The sequence below is a fragment of the Ctenopharyngodon idella genome, chromosome 21 (assembly GCF_019924925.1).
Source record: "Ctenopharyngodon idella isolate HZGC_01 chromosome 21, HZGC01, whole genome shotgun sequence".
In the NCBI taxonomy this organism is placed as follows: domain Eukaryota; kingdom Metazoa; phylum Chordata; class Actinopteri; order Cypriniformes; family Xenocyprididae; genus Ctenopharyngodon; species Ctenopharyngodon idella.
Window position 1 is genome coordinate 29,404,990 of NC_067240.1, and position 15,675 is coordinate 29,420,664.

At 37.7% G+C, this 15,675-nt stretch overlaps 1 protein-coding gene across 12 annotated transcripts in view; it reads right to left on the minus strand.

Moving 5' to 3' along the window:
- The window catches only part of rapgef6 (Rap guanine nucleotide exchange factor (GEF) 6), a 101,853-nt gene that overhangs the window by 78,460 nt on the left and 7,718 nt on the right, over positions 1 to 15,675 (minus strand). For 8 of the 12 annotated variants that reach the window (XM_051876999.1, XM_051876995.1, XM_051876996.1 and 5 more), the window contains exons 2-4: positions 6,738 to 6,808; positions 6,071 to 6,127; positions 3,455 to 3,538 (exon numbers count right to left, since the gene is read on the minus strand). In XM_051876999.1, the coding sequence (XP_051732959.1) occupies positions 3,455 to 3,538; positions 6,071 to 6,127; positions 6,738 to 6,808 (212 nt within the window). Of the gene's footprint in view, positions 1 to 636; positions 870 to 2,583; positions 2,628 to 3,454; positions 3,539 to 6,070; positions 6,128 to 6,737; positions 6,809 to 15,675 lie in introns of those variants that run through there. The other 4 variants (XM_051877002.1, XM_051877000.1, XM_051877006.1 and 1 more) reach the window with 2 other exon arrangements.

Consider the following 15,675-nt stretch of genomic DNA (forward strand, 5'->3'; position numbering starts at 1 on the left):
AATAGCAATGTTTTCCCTACTTTTGATTTATTCATCCAAAAATTGCCAAATTCTGAGACCTTCCACTTTATATTATAAATTCAATTTTTATGACTCAATTCCAAGGTTCCGTCTGTGTTTTCCACATCATGGAAATCATAGGGCCCTAGTTTACTAAGTGATCAGACGAGCCAGTTTTCCTGCTTTACAACAAAACAGGTAATGACCACTGAAGGAGGAACCAAAAGATCAGGAGCGATTCTTTCTTATCACACCAGACGAAAGAAAACACCCAGAACACCTAGTTCAACAGTGGTGAAAAAGTGAAAATCTAGATCTGTTAGATCATCACATCACATAAAATAAGAGTAATTTGTGCAGTAACTACATGAGCACATCAACACAAGTGTGATATCAGCAGAAGTGAGAGAGCTAAAACATCCTCTTTCTGATACTGATGATGTTGAAAACACGGGCCATTGTCGGCAAAAACGTGTCTCCATGACAAAAAAGAGTGCTGACACTGAAGCCACAAACCACCGGCAGCCAGTGATTGTGTTGGGCACCGTTAAAACAACACGACACGTGAGCTCGGCCACATCACACAGATTTGAGTTCAGAAGGCAGTGAAGTCATAGTAAAACCGCTGTTACTCACAGTGAGACGAGACAAACGACATGATGGCAGGAAGACAACAGCAAACGGATGAAAGCTGTGAGAGATTCGGCTCACTCACACCTCCGTTAAGAATGAACGTGCTGCTACAGGAGCCCGATGACCTCCGGCGAAAGTTGCTTATCCATGAAGTGAGGAGTTGCCAACAGCTTCAAGCCACATCAAGCCCGAGAGCTAAAACAATGCAGCCAAACAGGTTTAAAGCATCCGAAATATTCCCACCTTTACAAGATCGCCAAGATTCTTCTGTCCTGGTGAGGAACAATGACTTATTTAAGAGAAATCATGATTTCCATGCTTTCAAATGCCCAAAAATGAAACAAAGAGTGATTCTGAAATCCTGAAAGGAAACTGCTCTTAAATGAGCAAACTTCCCAGTTCTCCACTGTGGTGCTGATTGTTTGTGTGTGTGTGTGTGTGTGTGTGTGTGTGTGTGTGTGTGTGTGTGTGTGTGTGTGTGTGTGTGTGTGTGTGTGTGTGTGTGTGTACGGGGTCTGGACACAGGAGTGAGGGCAGCTTCCTGTCTGCATGTGTTCATGACACACACAGCTGGAAAACTCTATCGGCACGAGTTCCGCATTCCTCATTCCCACTGACCCCTGCAGGGGTCAGCAAACACACAGGACACACAATCACACACACACACATCCCTTTATGTTTCAGGACAAGACACACCCACAATGAACACAAACACTGGAGCCACGATGCTTCATAAATATGAAAAACAAAACAAACGTCCTAGTGATTGTTGTTACACAGCAGATCAAATCCTTATTATTGGACTGAATCAAGGAATTGTGATAGCCATAATTTGAATATATATCAATTCTGAATATTTTAAATGGATCATTTTCCCCATTTCATACACCGCTTTCTCACTCTCTCTTCTCTCCAACAGTGCATTTCAGACTGAAGTGTGGCACTGTGTTCATTTACATGCGAGCAGTTCGTGATCCAACTGTGTTTTCAGCATCTCAGATTGGCTCAGTTCACAGTGAATGCAGTGAACTCCAGCTTTTTTATTATTTAAAATGAAAATGCAGAAAAAATCTTTCAGGTTGTGTTCACACTTGTAGTTCAGTTTTCTTGGTTCTTTTAGTCTGTTTTTGGTTCCTTTAGATGTCTTTGGCCCGTGTTGCGTTCATGATTCAGTCGAACTGCACCAGAGTTTGGGTCTCGCTCCTCTTGTTTGGTGCGTGCCAGAGTTAGGATGACACACTTATTCAAATGAACCGCACTAACAGAGCAATCAAACCAACTCTGCCATGTGTGAACACGTCACATTGTCTAACTCCGGTTCGAACATATAAGGCTGAACACTGCTACCGACAGTTTCTGACATTTTCGGTGCGTGAGATTGTCCTGTTTTGTTGTTGTTGGTATGCCAGAGCATAAGCTGTTAAAGCTCCGCCCTCTTCTTGAAAGCGGGCCGGGATCACCAGCTCATTTGCATTTAAAGTGACACACACAAAAACGGCGTGTTTTTGCTCACACCCCAAAAAGTGGCAATTTTAACATGCTATAAAAAATGATCTGTGGGGTATTTTGAGCTAAAACTTCACATACACACTCTGGGGACACCAGAGACTTGCATCTTGTAAAAAGAGGCATAACAGGTGCCCTTTAATGATGTGCCTGAGCGACTGAAAGATCAAGTTTTCGTTTGTTCTTCACATTTCACAACGGACTGTTTTGTGAATTATTCTCAACGTGCTGATGGTTTTTCAAAATACCTTTCATTGACTGATCCAGCAGTGACAAGCACTTTGTCCTCGGAGGCAACGCAGGTAAGTACACTTACTTTTAATCATTGCGTCCGGCATTGACATGGTGTTAATGTGTTTGTAATACACATCAAAACAGCATGTAATGCTATTAAGACACCAAAAGTATCATTGTTTGAGTGTTGCTAATGAAATCAGTACATACCCAGTTGTTTCAATTCCTTCTGCTGGCATCTGACTCAGACTCAAACATACAGCTTTACCACAGCGTTTGCCATCTCGAGTATCAAAACACATGACATGCTGTAAAGGAGGGCGTGGATACGACGCAATGAAGTCACAGCAGTGGGCATTTACTTCTGTTTCTGCGAGAGGTAACGCCCCTCAAATTGAAAATGAGGACAGAAAATTATAATTTTTTCAAATATTGGACCTTTTATGGTGCAAAAAACAGCAAAATTTATAAAGTAATCTCGTAAAACATAATATAAAAATCTGAAACTGCATTTCATGGCCCCTTTAAATCTTAAATATGACATAAATGCTCCAGTGTTGTCACGTTGTCATGACTTGTTTAGCTCATATGGGCATTTACAGATTGTTTTTAAGCTAGAAGAGAAATAGTTGCTATTCCAGGCAAACCCAAATGCAGTAAAGTTGTTACAAAATTGCAGATTGGTTTCTGTGAGAGTTAGCACTCTAAAGCACAGCAGAGAAACTGCACCTCTTAATTCATCCCCTTTGGAGCAGCGTTGCTAACAATACCAAAGCTGAACAAGAAAGGCTCAACTATATATACTGAACTAGCTACAGATAGTTAGTCGACTAGATCACAGCAGTAGTTGGCAGATGAATAGCTGGCTGTGCCTACTTAATATACTACATGATTTTCTGAACAATAAGGAAGTCTCATACTGGAATGAGGAAAGAGAAATGAGACGCATGTTGAGGAAGTGAAAGCGTTTGAGACTAATAAACACACACACATATCACTTCTATGACATCATCACATGCCTGATTTCACTTGTCCAATCACACACACAGGTGAAGGTAAGTGTGTGCGGTGCGGTACATACCAGCATCGTGCCAGATACATGTGCTCCTTCACCAGCACTGAGCCCGACAGCAGGACGTACCAGCATGTGGAGATGCTGTCAGCACTGGAAGACAAACACAGGACATGACATCAGAATCATCTCAATCACGCCGTGATGTTCATATGAAGGACCCTCGACATGACGAATGCTGCAGTATCATTAATATACTAGTATAGTTCATGTTAATACAACCGAATACACCGAATTTCTGAAATGTTGGGACATTTTTTACATTTCAATAAAATTAAAACTAAAAGACTTTCAAATCACATGAGCTAATATTTTATTCACAATAGAACATAGAAAACATAAATGTTTAAACGGAGAAATTTTACAATTTTATGCACAAAATGAGCTCATTTCAAACTTGATGCCTGCTACAGGTCTCAAAATAGTTGGGACGGGGGCATGTTTACCATGGTGTAGCATCTCTTTTTCTTTTCAAAACAATTTGAAGATGTCTGGGCATTGAGGTTATGAGTTTCTGGAGTTTTGGTGTTGGAATTTGGTCCCATTCTTGCCTGATTTAGGTTTCCAGCTGCTGAAGAGTTCGTGGTCGTCTTTGACGTATTTTTCTCTATAGGTGAAAGATCTGGACTGCAGGCAGGCCAATTCGGCACCCGGACTCTTCTACAACGAAGCCATGCTGTTGTAATAGCTGCAGTATGTGGTTTTGCATTGTCCTGCTGAAATACACAAGGCCTTCCCTGAAATAGACGTCGTCTAGACCCCTTCAGCATTCATAGTGCCTTCCAAAACATGCAAGCTGCCTATACCGTATGCACTTATACACCCCCATACCATCAGAGATGCTGGCTTTTGAACTGAACGCTAATAACGCGCTGGAAGGTCTCCCTCCTCTTTAGCCCGGAGGACATGGCGTCCGTGATTTCCAACAAGAATGTCAAATTTGGACTCGTCTGACCATAGAACACTTTTCCACTTTGAAACAGTCCATTTTAAATGAGCCTTGGCCCACAGGACACGACGGCGCTTCTGGACCATGTTCACATATGGCTTCCTTTTTGCCTGATAGAGCTTTAGTTGGCATCTGCAGATGGCACGGCGGATTGTGTTTACCGACAGTGGTTTCTGGAAGTATTCCTGGGCCCATTTAGTAATGTCATTGACACAATCATGCCGATGAGTGATGCAGTGTCGTCTGAGGGCCTGAAGACTACGGGCATCCAATAAAGGTCTTCGGCCTTGTCCCTTTCGCACAGAGATTTCTCCAGTTTCTCTGAATCTTTTGATGATGTTATGCACTGTAGATGATGAGATTTGCAAAGCCTTTGCAATTTGTCATTGAGGAATATTGTTTTTAAAGTATTCCACAATCTTTTTACGCACTCTTTCACAGCTCTGCCCATCTTTACTTCTGAGAGACTTCTGACTACTTCTGCCTCTCTAAAACATCCCTTTTATAGCTAATCATGTTACAGACCTGATATCAATTAACTTAATTAGTTGCTAGATGTTCTCCCAGCTGAATCTTTTCAAAATTTCTTGCTTTTTCAGCCATTTGTTGCCCCCGTGCCAACTGTTTTGAGACCTGTAGCAGGCATCAAATTTGAAATGAGCTCATTTAGTGGATAAAACTGTAAAATTTCTCAGTTTAAACATTTATTATGTTATTCATGTTCTATTGTGAATAAAATATTAGCTCATGTGATTTGAAAGTCTTTTAGTTTTCATTTTATTCAAATTTAAAAAACGTCCCAACATTTCCGGATTCGGGCTGTATTTTGAATAAGACTTTATTTTTATATTTTTTGCTTTAATTTTAACTTCTTAAAGGTTTAATTATTTTGTTGTGTGTTTTTGTCATTTTTATTAGTTTTTACTTTTTATTTTAGTTTTTATTGACAGAATAGCAGTTCCTCTTTAGTTTTTTCCCCTCTGTTTGGCTGTATGTCCAGTTTGAAATGTTGACTACAAACACGGAGGTGTTTCAGATTTCCTGTCACTCTGTTCTCTCCATATTTACGATTCTTTGCCATCCTTAGCCGCTGCCTATAACGCTCTGGATCCCAAGCCGGAAGTAACTCACTCCCGCCTAAACGTTTACTCAAACAATACAAGTCGAAACCATTATGACTAAAAGTTTGCTAAGAAGTATTTCCTACTCAAGCAAGGTGGTATTTGACTCTGGTTAAGCGTATCCATAGCAGACTGATGGGAGTGGCTTTGGATGACAACATGCCCAGTGCATTATGGGTGTTGAAGTTTTCCTAACTATTTGGCAAAAAGGAAGACCACAGCCTTTTTTTCTCTGTTTTCTCTAGTCAGGTAGCACCGATTTAAACTTTTTTTTTTTTTTTTGTCGCCTTTTTACTTTGTAAGCAGCCAAGTTTTATTGAAAGCCCATTTTGCCAGTGAAGTACCCCTTTAAGTTTTAGTTTTCAGCTATTTTAGTATTTCAAAATAAGAAACGTTGCTTTGGTAACTAGAAGAAATAAAATATGTTTAAGTTTTTTCATTTAACATTTGTTTTATTTCAAGTGATGAAACTCTTTTTGTGGTTTTAGTGTTAGTGTTGTTTTCCCAAACCCTGCCCTACAGTCCCTGTCATTACAAGTTCAGAGAAGTACTTACTAGAAGAGAACGTGGTTCGCATCATACCGCTCATATCTGGCCGTCATGCACATGGACCTGTAACACAGAGAGACGTTTAGAGAGTTCTTTTTTTTAAGAAATTAATACTTTTATTCAGCAAAGATGCATTAAATTGATCAGATGTGACAGTAATGACATTTACAAATTTTACAAAATTAAGATTTTGCTGAACTTTCTTTTCATCAAAGAATCCTGAGTAAAAATGTATCATATTGTCTGTGTTTCTACAAAAATCTGAAGCAGCACAACTGTTTTCAACATTGATAATAATCATAAATGTTTCTTGAGCAGCAAATCATCATATTAGAATGATTTCTGAAGGATCATGTGACACTGAAGACTGGATTAATGATGCTGAAAATTCAGCTTTGATCACAGGAATAAATTACATTTTACTATATTCACATAGAAAACAGCTGTTTTACACTGGAATAATATTTCACTGTTTTTACTGTATTATTTACTGCAATGTGACACATCAGTCCATCCCACAGTGAGCACTGTTCTTTTAAATTGATATTGTTACACAATATGGCATCTTTTTTAATATTATTATTATTCTATTATTTTATTAAATTGTCCTAAATTTTGGGTTGCAACAATTGTAAATCTCATGTAAAAAGTGTCCAATAGAGGTCAGTCTCACCTGAGCTGGTGTTCTCTGAGGTGCGACAGCACGTCCATGTGGTACAGATGAGCGTATATGATGTTCAGGTCCTAAACGAGACAAAAACACACATCAGTGAGCCACACCTGACGCTCTCTTCGCTCTGGATGCACTGGTCACAGAGTTGTTCACATTGTGATTGGCTGATAGCGACTGGTTTTTCAATGTTTAAAGTGACCCTGCACCAAAATAATGGTGTATTTTACAGTGAAAACATGAATTGTTCAGTTGCATGTCAAAGATCATTGTTATATATATATATAAGTGATATATATATATATAAGCTTGTGAATCGAAACCAAATCAGATCATGAAATTTGTGTCAATGCCCAGCCCTACAAAGTAGTGAATTAAGAAAGAACACTACATAATTTCGGAGAGATGTGACGCTGACCTCACTATATCAACACCACAGCTAAACGCTCCTTCAGGACAAACATGTATTTGTCCCCACAGTTTAGTGAATTTGAGTTTAAAAGTGCACCATTTTGACTTGTTTCTCTGGTTGATATGACGATGCACAACACTTCATCAACTCATGACTGAACAGAGCGACCACTGTGTACTTCACTACAAAACATCCATTCAGAGACGTGGACGAGTGAACAAACATCTGAACAGAAAACAACATGCTATCATTTCATTCAGTGCCTTTAAAACACTTAAAACACTGCTGCAGACTAGAGCTCGACACATACGTTCTGAGCTGCATAATCAATCTTTTTTTCCATCGCTGCAAAAAAAAAAACACGCAAAAAGAAATCTTTCATGCAACGTGAGCAGATCTGAATATATTTCACTTTAATCGTGAGTTGTAACAGATCAACTGTGCCCCAGTTTCTTCAATTTGGGGGGCATTTTTGAACTAATATACCAACTAATAATCTGTGAAAATATCATGGTGCACCTCTATTAAGAATACTTTAAAATGAATCGTTAGCTAGGTTTCAGCAGTTCAGGGGTTAAAGCCTTCTCAATCGATGTGATCAGCAGAACAGGAAGTGTTTCAGAAAACACTGAGCAAATGCTCCGGGGAGCCGCGGGCCACAGGAGCAGAACTAGTGCGCTGAATGGCACTGGAAACAACAAATGCAAATCACACACTCTTTACATGCTTTGACTTGTCGCAACATGTTTCAGGGTCCAGCATGCCTGATCCCACAATACACTGCAGCAACATACCCTCGGAGCAATGATCAGGAGGTGTCTTTACTCTGACTCGAGGTTTAAGGATGGATCAGAGGAAGCAGCTCTGATGGTGTCAGTATCGACAGGTTTTTGGGATGCAATATAATTCAGATCACGACATAAAGCAAACTGGTTGTGAATCGCACTGAACATTAGAGCTGAGCAGCTGTCAGAGCAGGGCGACAACTACCAAATTATCAGGACAAAAGTCACACAATAATAGCCGCAGCAGGTCAAAATTGCATTGTTGAGAGAGAGAGAAAAAAAATCATAGACAAGTTGCATTATAATTACATTCAGAAATAATGTAAAATACCAGTACAAATGAAGACTTAATTTATCAAATTAATAGGCTGTTGTGTGATAAATAAGTGTTTTCACACTTGAGTCCGAGAGGTGAACCAAGTGAAAAAGGAATCAGTTCTCTTTATGTTCACACTGTCCTGAAAGAGGACTCGGACACCTTTTTTAACCATTTAAAGGGACAGTTCACCCAAAAATGTACATGACTATCTTCTTTAAGACGAACACAATTGTAGTTATATTAAAAATATCCTGCCTCTTCCAAGCTAAATAATGGGAGTGAATTGTAACCTAGATTTTGAAGTCAAAAAAAGTGCATCCATTCATCATAAAAGTAATCCATACGACTCCATGCTTCTGAAGCGAAGTGAAGCATTTTTGTAAGAAAAAAATCCATATTTAAAACTTATTAAACTATGATCGCTGTCAAACAGCAACGGCCGTACGCACGTTCACGAGAGAGTCGAGTGGAAGGGTGACCTCTGACCCGACATAGGATGTATGATGTAGGCGTAGCGTAAGCTTATCGTAAGCGACGAGGATAGAGCAAAATGTAGGGCCCTATGAAATCCGTTTTATTTTTTTCCAAATTCTGCTTTTTCCATTTTTATTTTATTTATTTTTTATTTTTTTTAATGGTTAAATTAAATTTTAGTAATCGAAAAGCAAGTCTAATTAACTGAAATCATGAAAATTATATAATTTAACAACAATTTAATAAAAGTTTAACAAATATTACATTTTTAGGGCCCTATGAAATACATTTTTGTTTTTCCTCAAATTCCGTTTTATTTTTTACCAAATTCTGTGTTTTCTGTTTCAAGTTGTCTGGATTCCATTTTAATGGTTTAATTAAATTTTAATAATCAAAAAGAATGTCTCATTACTTGAATTCATAAAAACAATTTACATTACATATATTACATATTTACATTTTTCTGGCAATCAAATGAAGGCATAAAACATTAATTTAATTTATCTTTTAATCAGATGAAATTAAAAAAACTTTTTTGTCAAACAAAGTGCTGCACAACAGAGCTTTACTGTTAAAATTATGACATGGAAGAAAATCATAGGGCCCTAGGGTCATGAATTAGAAGTCTAAAACAAGAAGTTTTAAAGAAAAATGTCGGAGGATTTCGATATATAAGTATATGTCCCACGTTATTTCGTAAATCATTTCATTAAGTTGTTTATCTTTTGCACAAAAAAAATACTGCATCCATATTCTTGCACTAAAACACACTTCCACCTGTACTGAATTTATTTTGAATTGTTTTCCTCGAATCATATTTATTTATTGCACGAGGCAATGGTGACATCAGCACAGAAATATTCATGATTCTGCTTTGCTGAAAATACATCAATGATTGATAGCAAACATTTTAAATGTTTTGAAGTATTGTTTCATGTTTAACAAATATGTTATCGTGTATTGTTATAACATTGTTTTTGCCAAACCGTTGTGGGGGAGCGTAGTATTTTTTATTTTTTTCAATACTATGGAAGTCAATGGTGTCCCACAACTGTTTGATTACCAACATTCTTCAAAATATCTTCTTTTGTGTTCAGCAGAACAAAGAAATTCATACAGGTTTGGAACAACTTGAGGGTGAATAAATGATGACAGAATTTTCATTTTTGGGTGAACCATCCCTTTAAAACATCCCTGAAAAGTGAGAAAACACCCAATGAGGACAAATAAAAAGCGTGCAGCAGCTCTTCACTCACATCACTCACTGAAAACACCCCCACATCACAATAATCCAACACTAAAACAGCCATCCTCACACGTGTAAATGATGCCGTGCTCAACTGGAGCTCATCATTAACGTCTCTATGAATGATGGAGATATTTCACAAGAGCCCTAAAGCCTGAATTACACAAGAGTTACAATCACAATCAATCACACTCAGCTGACTGAAAACGGCCATCAGGAGCGTTTAATGCGCCTCTGAAGAAGCATTTCATTCACACACAATCACATCACACACGTGTCTTCTGCTGAAACACTGCAGATCAAATAATCGTTAACGATTATTTTGGTAATCGGTTGATTATTTTGACGATTAATCGAGTAATCAGATATTTTTTGGTAAACAAATTGCCTTTAAAATTACTTAAAATACATATATAATAACAACAGGCAATAATATTTGGTTCAAATAAAGTATCAAAAGCAAATCATCATATGGTTTTAGAGAATAACAATACATATACTGTATAAACAATCATCTTATGTACATTAAGTATTACATCAAATGCCTGCAGAGGGGCCAACGGGCGCCATGTTACACTTTACAGCAGATCAAATCCTTGTTTAATTTTGGCCAAATGACATTCATTCAAATGTCCACTTAATATTTAATATTTGGCCACTTATTTACGATGTAGATACTACAGCTACCGTAATAACGCTGTAATAACTAACCCCAACATCAAAACATGCGAACTCAGAGTGAGGGTTTTTACTTTTATTTTCAAATTGTGATGAACAGTTTGCATATTTAGAAACATATTCATGTATTCTCCTGTGTCAGCATAGATATATAAATGATTTACCTTAGAAATCTGATGAAATGGCGCACATTGAATGATTCTGAATGGTGTCTGATTGCACTAAAAACCCTAGAGCGAGTATCTAGTAGGGCTGTAGTCAAGTCCACCTTCGTCGAGTCCAAGACAAGTCCAAGTCCAGGACTAGTCGAGACCGAGTCCAAAGAGATTCAAGTCCAAGTCAAGACCGAGTCCAAATGAGACAGTCAAAACAGAGACAGAAAAAAAGAATCCTCTTCAAGGCCATGTACATAACCATTGATAATTTATGTGATGCGAGAGACAGCATATCTTCTATAATCATTTTGCATTATTATTTGTAATGATCAAAAAGAGCAACACTGTAGGATCAAATTAGGCCATTTTATTTACTTTAGGTATAGCAATTTCACTAAAGTCACATAAAGCTGAAGTGCAACTTCACATTTTCAGACTTTTTTATTATAGTGTAACAATCACATTTTGGGCTACCAATGGAAAATGTAAAAAAAATAACAAGCAAAACAGGTGTCACTAAAAAACAAAATGACATGTTCCCATTCTTGAACTTATTACTTGTCCTAAAGAATCCATAGTAGGCCTACAAAGTAAATAGAACAATAAACCAGTGGGTTTTTTTGCAATGAGGATGACTTGCGATAAATAAACTAATAATTAAGTGTTCATATTAGCTGCCTGCTTGTTTTTAAATTCACTTCAGCTGTGGTTCCCAAACATTTTACAGTCGCGTACCCCCTGAGGCATTTAACATTCTTCTGCATGCCCCCTCTCTTCCACTGCTGCAGTCACACCTTTTCCATTAAGGGACAATATTTTCCCCCTTAAACTGATTGTGCATTAAAATGCTTTTTTTTTTTTTTTACCTTTATAAATACCGATACCATTTTTTAAGGACCGAGTACTGCTACTTTTTCTCTAGTACTCGCCGATACCGATGCCTGTACATTTATTAATTTCTCTCTCTCTCTCTTTTTTTTTTTTTTTTTGGTGATGTGGCTGTTTTCCAAGCACAACACAGTGAGACTAATGAATGTAGGACAGCTTCTTTATTATTACTCCAATGAAAAAAGTAATAATTTTTATGTGCTTGTCACAAACTTAAAGAACAAAAATTTCACAGTTTCCAATAACCTTCAAAGGGCATAATTACCAATAATTGTTGTTATATAAATAGAAATTTACAAACAAATTACAAACAATACAACAAATATTATAGAGATACAAATTAAATAACACAAATTGAGATATTTTTGATGAAATCCGATGGCTCAGTGAGGCCTGCATAGCCAGCAATGACATTTCCTCTCTCAAGATCCATTAATGTACTAAAAACATATTTAAATCAGTTCATGTGAGTACAGTGGTTCAATATTAATATTATAAAGCCACGAGAATATTTTTGGTGCACCAAAAAAAACAAAATAACGACTTATATAGTGATGGCCGATTTCAAAACACTGCTTCATGAAGCTTCGGAGCGTTATGAATCAGCGTGTCGAATCAGCGGTTCGGAGCGCCAAAGTCACGTGATTTCAGCAGTTTGGCGGTTTGACACGCGATCCGAATCATGATTCGACACACTGATTCATAATGTTCCGAATCTTCATGAAGCAGTGTTTTGAAATCGGCCATCGCTAGATATTGTTAAAAAGTCATTATTTTATTTGGCTTTATAATATTAATATTGAACCACTGTACTCACATGAACTGATTTAAATATGTTTTTAGTACATTAATGGATCTTGAGAGAGGAAATGTCATTGCTGGTTATGCGGGCCTCACTGAGCCATCGGATTTCAACAAAAATATCTTAATTTGTGTTCTGAAAAGGTCTTGCGGGTGTGGAACGGCATGAGGGTGAGTAATTAATGACATTATTTTCATTTTTGGGTGAACTAACCCTTTAATGACAAATATAGGCTACGGTCCCTTTAAGACCGAATCCATGGATACTGACACATATCCTGTTTTCACCCAAATGTTTACGTCCACTTAAGCCATAACCTACTGTATTTACGTGAGATACTCGACACGATGGACATTTTGACAACTATGTGTGATTTGACCATTCAGGCGCGAGGAGAACTGATCTGAGAGAACTGGGATCACGCGCAAGAAAGAGGGAGCACTTCTGGTCTGTGTCATTCAGCGCGATTCCGCCTATCCCGCCTTCACTAATCCATAACAAATTGTGACTGAAAGCATGCAGTTCGCAATGTGTGTGTTGTCATCATTAATTTGAAGTATTTCCACACCCCTGAGGCTGACATTGTTTCTGCTGCTGCCGCCGGTGTCTCTGTGCACGGAAAATTCTGTCAGTTACATCACGTGAGGTATCGGTCTTTGGTATCGGGGGTATTTTTACGAGTACAAGTACATGAGCTTGGTATTGGGTGCATCCCTAATAAATACCTTTATAAAATGAATAACATTTTAAATTAAAAATGTCCAATAGAGAAATAAGCAATGATGTTAAAACGTGAGTGATACTTTTAAATATTAAACTAAAACCACCAGTAGGTGGCGGTAAGTCACTGTCTTAATGAGTGAGTCATGCAGTCATTCATTCATTCAGTAACGAAGCAAGTGGATGTATTTTTGAAAGGGTAATTGAATCATTGACTCTCATGGTTTTTCACAGCCACAGATTCGTTCACAAAACATCGATACGAGTCGCAGTTCTGCTGTGGCTTTCGCTGGAACTAGAGATGCGGCAATTGCAATTTTCTTGGCCGATTCCGATTTCCGGTTTTTTTGATAGTGTGATCTGCCGATACCTATTTTTGCCGATTCCATTTTCTTTCTAAGAACTATAATTGACAGCATATACAAACAAAAATCTACTTTTCTTCAACTGCAGTTTTATTTTCATAAAAAAAAAACTAAAGTAAAACTCAGTAATAAAATAAGAACAAATAAAAAAAAATTGCAAACAACAGCACAAATAAATGCAGTAGAATAGAGAGCTATGAAACTAAGTTTTTCAGGTTAAGCAGGTTTTTATTCAGGTAAGAAATACTACAGAAATTAAAGTAATCAAATGTAAAATAGCACATCCAGTGTCATTTTACATTGGTTACCTTAATTTCTGTATTCTTTATTGTAAATATTAAATAACAGATTTATTCTTACCATTAAAGTTATAAAACGTCTTCAGTCAAGAGCAGAAAGTGATTTTCTTTGTCTTTTGTTCTTTAAATAACATGACAGACAGCAGCAGGAATATTGGACTGCTGTCACTTTAAGAGTTTATGAACGGACCCAATACCATTACACAACATGCGTTCTCTTTCTTAGCTATTTAACGATCCAAAACCGACTGTGTTTATCTGAGTAATCGCCAAGACAGGCATTTTGACATAATTTTGTACGTATTTGACCTTTTAAGTGCAGTAAGACACTCATTTTGGTACTTGTGACTCTGACTTCTGTCTCTGTTTGAGACTGAGCGTGGCTTGTTCGCTCCACTAATATAGATCAGTGGTGCGCGCGCTTTTGGTGTGAGCGCGAAACCTGCGGGAACCGGAGCGAGTGAGACGAGAGGAGCGCAGGTGTGTGTCACTTCACCATCGGAGAGAAGAGAGCAAGAACATGCGGCTGACGTTATTGCCTGTGCGGCGCCGCTGGTAACATCGGATCGGCTCGGAATTGGAAAGAAGTGAGACTGACCTGCTGGACTCGGTCGAGACCAACTAGAACTTTTGGCGAGACCAATGACCAGTCCGAGTGCAAATACAAACGAGTCCGAGACAACAGAAAAACGTCTCGAGTACTACAGCACTAGTATCTAGAGCAATCATGTGTTTCCCTGCACAGGGTTTGGGCCCCAATAAATTGTATAAATATTGAAAGTTTTGTTTAATAGAGTAGTTTTCCATCATTTTTACTGTCAAGAATCGCTGAAGTTCACTGGCGATGGAAACATCCTCTGAAACTGGTGAATGGTTCACGATCAATAAAGCCTGACGCTCAGAAGAGCCGCTCACATTCCCAGCATGCCTCGAGATCAAAACAATGGCAAACTAACATTTCAGGTTTGACCTCATTCATCTTCTTTTTGTCTGTTTCCAGCACATGGACGTACCTGACCTAGTGGCACTGTAGTTCAACAAAGTGTCAGCTTACAGCCCTCGATCTGACACGTGACTAGAGCTGTAACGGGATGAGATTTTCACAGCATGATATCACGGTTTCACGGTATTAAACAATCAATTATTATTATTATCATTAGTTATAATGACCGTCAAATTAATGAAAAGTTTTTTTTGGTTGAACAAATGCTTTATTATAACAAACTTGAAACCATTTGTTTGTTTTGTTTATTAAAATTTTAATAATCAAAAAACATGTCTAATCAATTAAATGTAATAACTGATAATGGATTAGATTAACAACTTGTTTTTAACAGTAATAATTTATTACAAAAAATTATATTCCTTAAATAATGTTTTAAATAAATTGTTTTTGTTATTGTTGATGTTATTATTATTTTGAGACAACGACTGTACAACAGTAATATATTTCTGCACAATTTCTTCTAGTTAAACCGAACTTTTATTTTGACGGGTTGTAGTGAAGACCTCTGAGTTTCAGGGTGTATCTGACGATGGTTTCTCTCAAATAAAATGATGAAATGCTCGTTAATCGTTCTCTCAGAGCAGCTCTGGAGATGTTCATGTGTTCATGTCTTCATCTTGTGAGACGGCAGACGCTAGATGAGCGGCATGTTCTCTAGAGACACTAGTCTTTTTTTACCATTTCACTGCCATGTGTCTTAGGTTTTTAACCGTGTGAACGGCTCCTAAAGGCGCCGATATACTTCAAGCCAAATCGAAGAACGAACTGATGTGAAATAGTTTTTGTCAATAT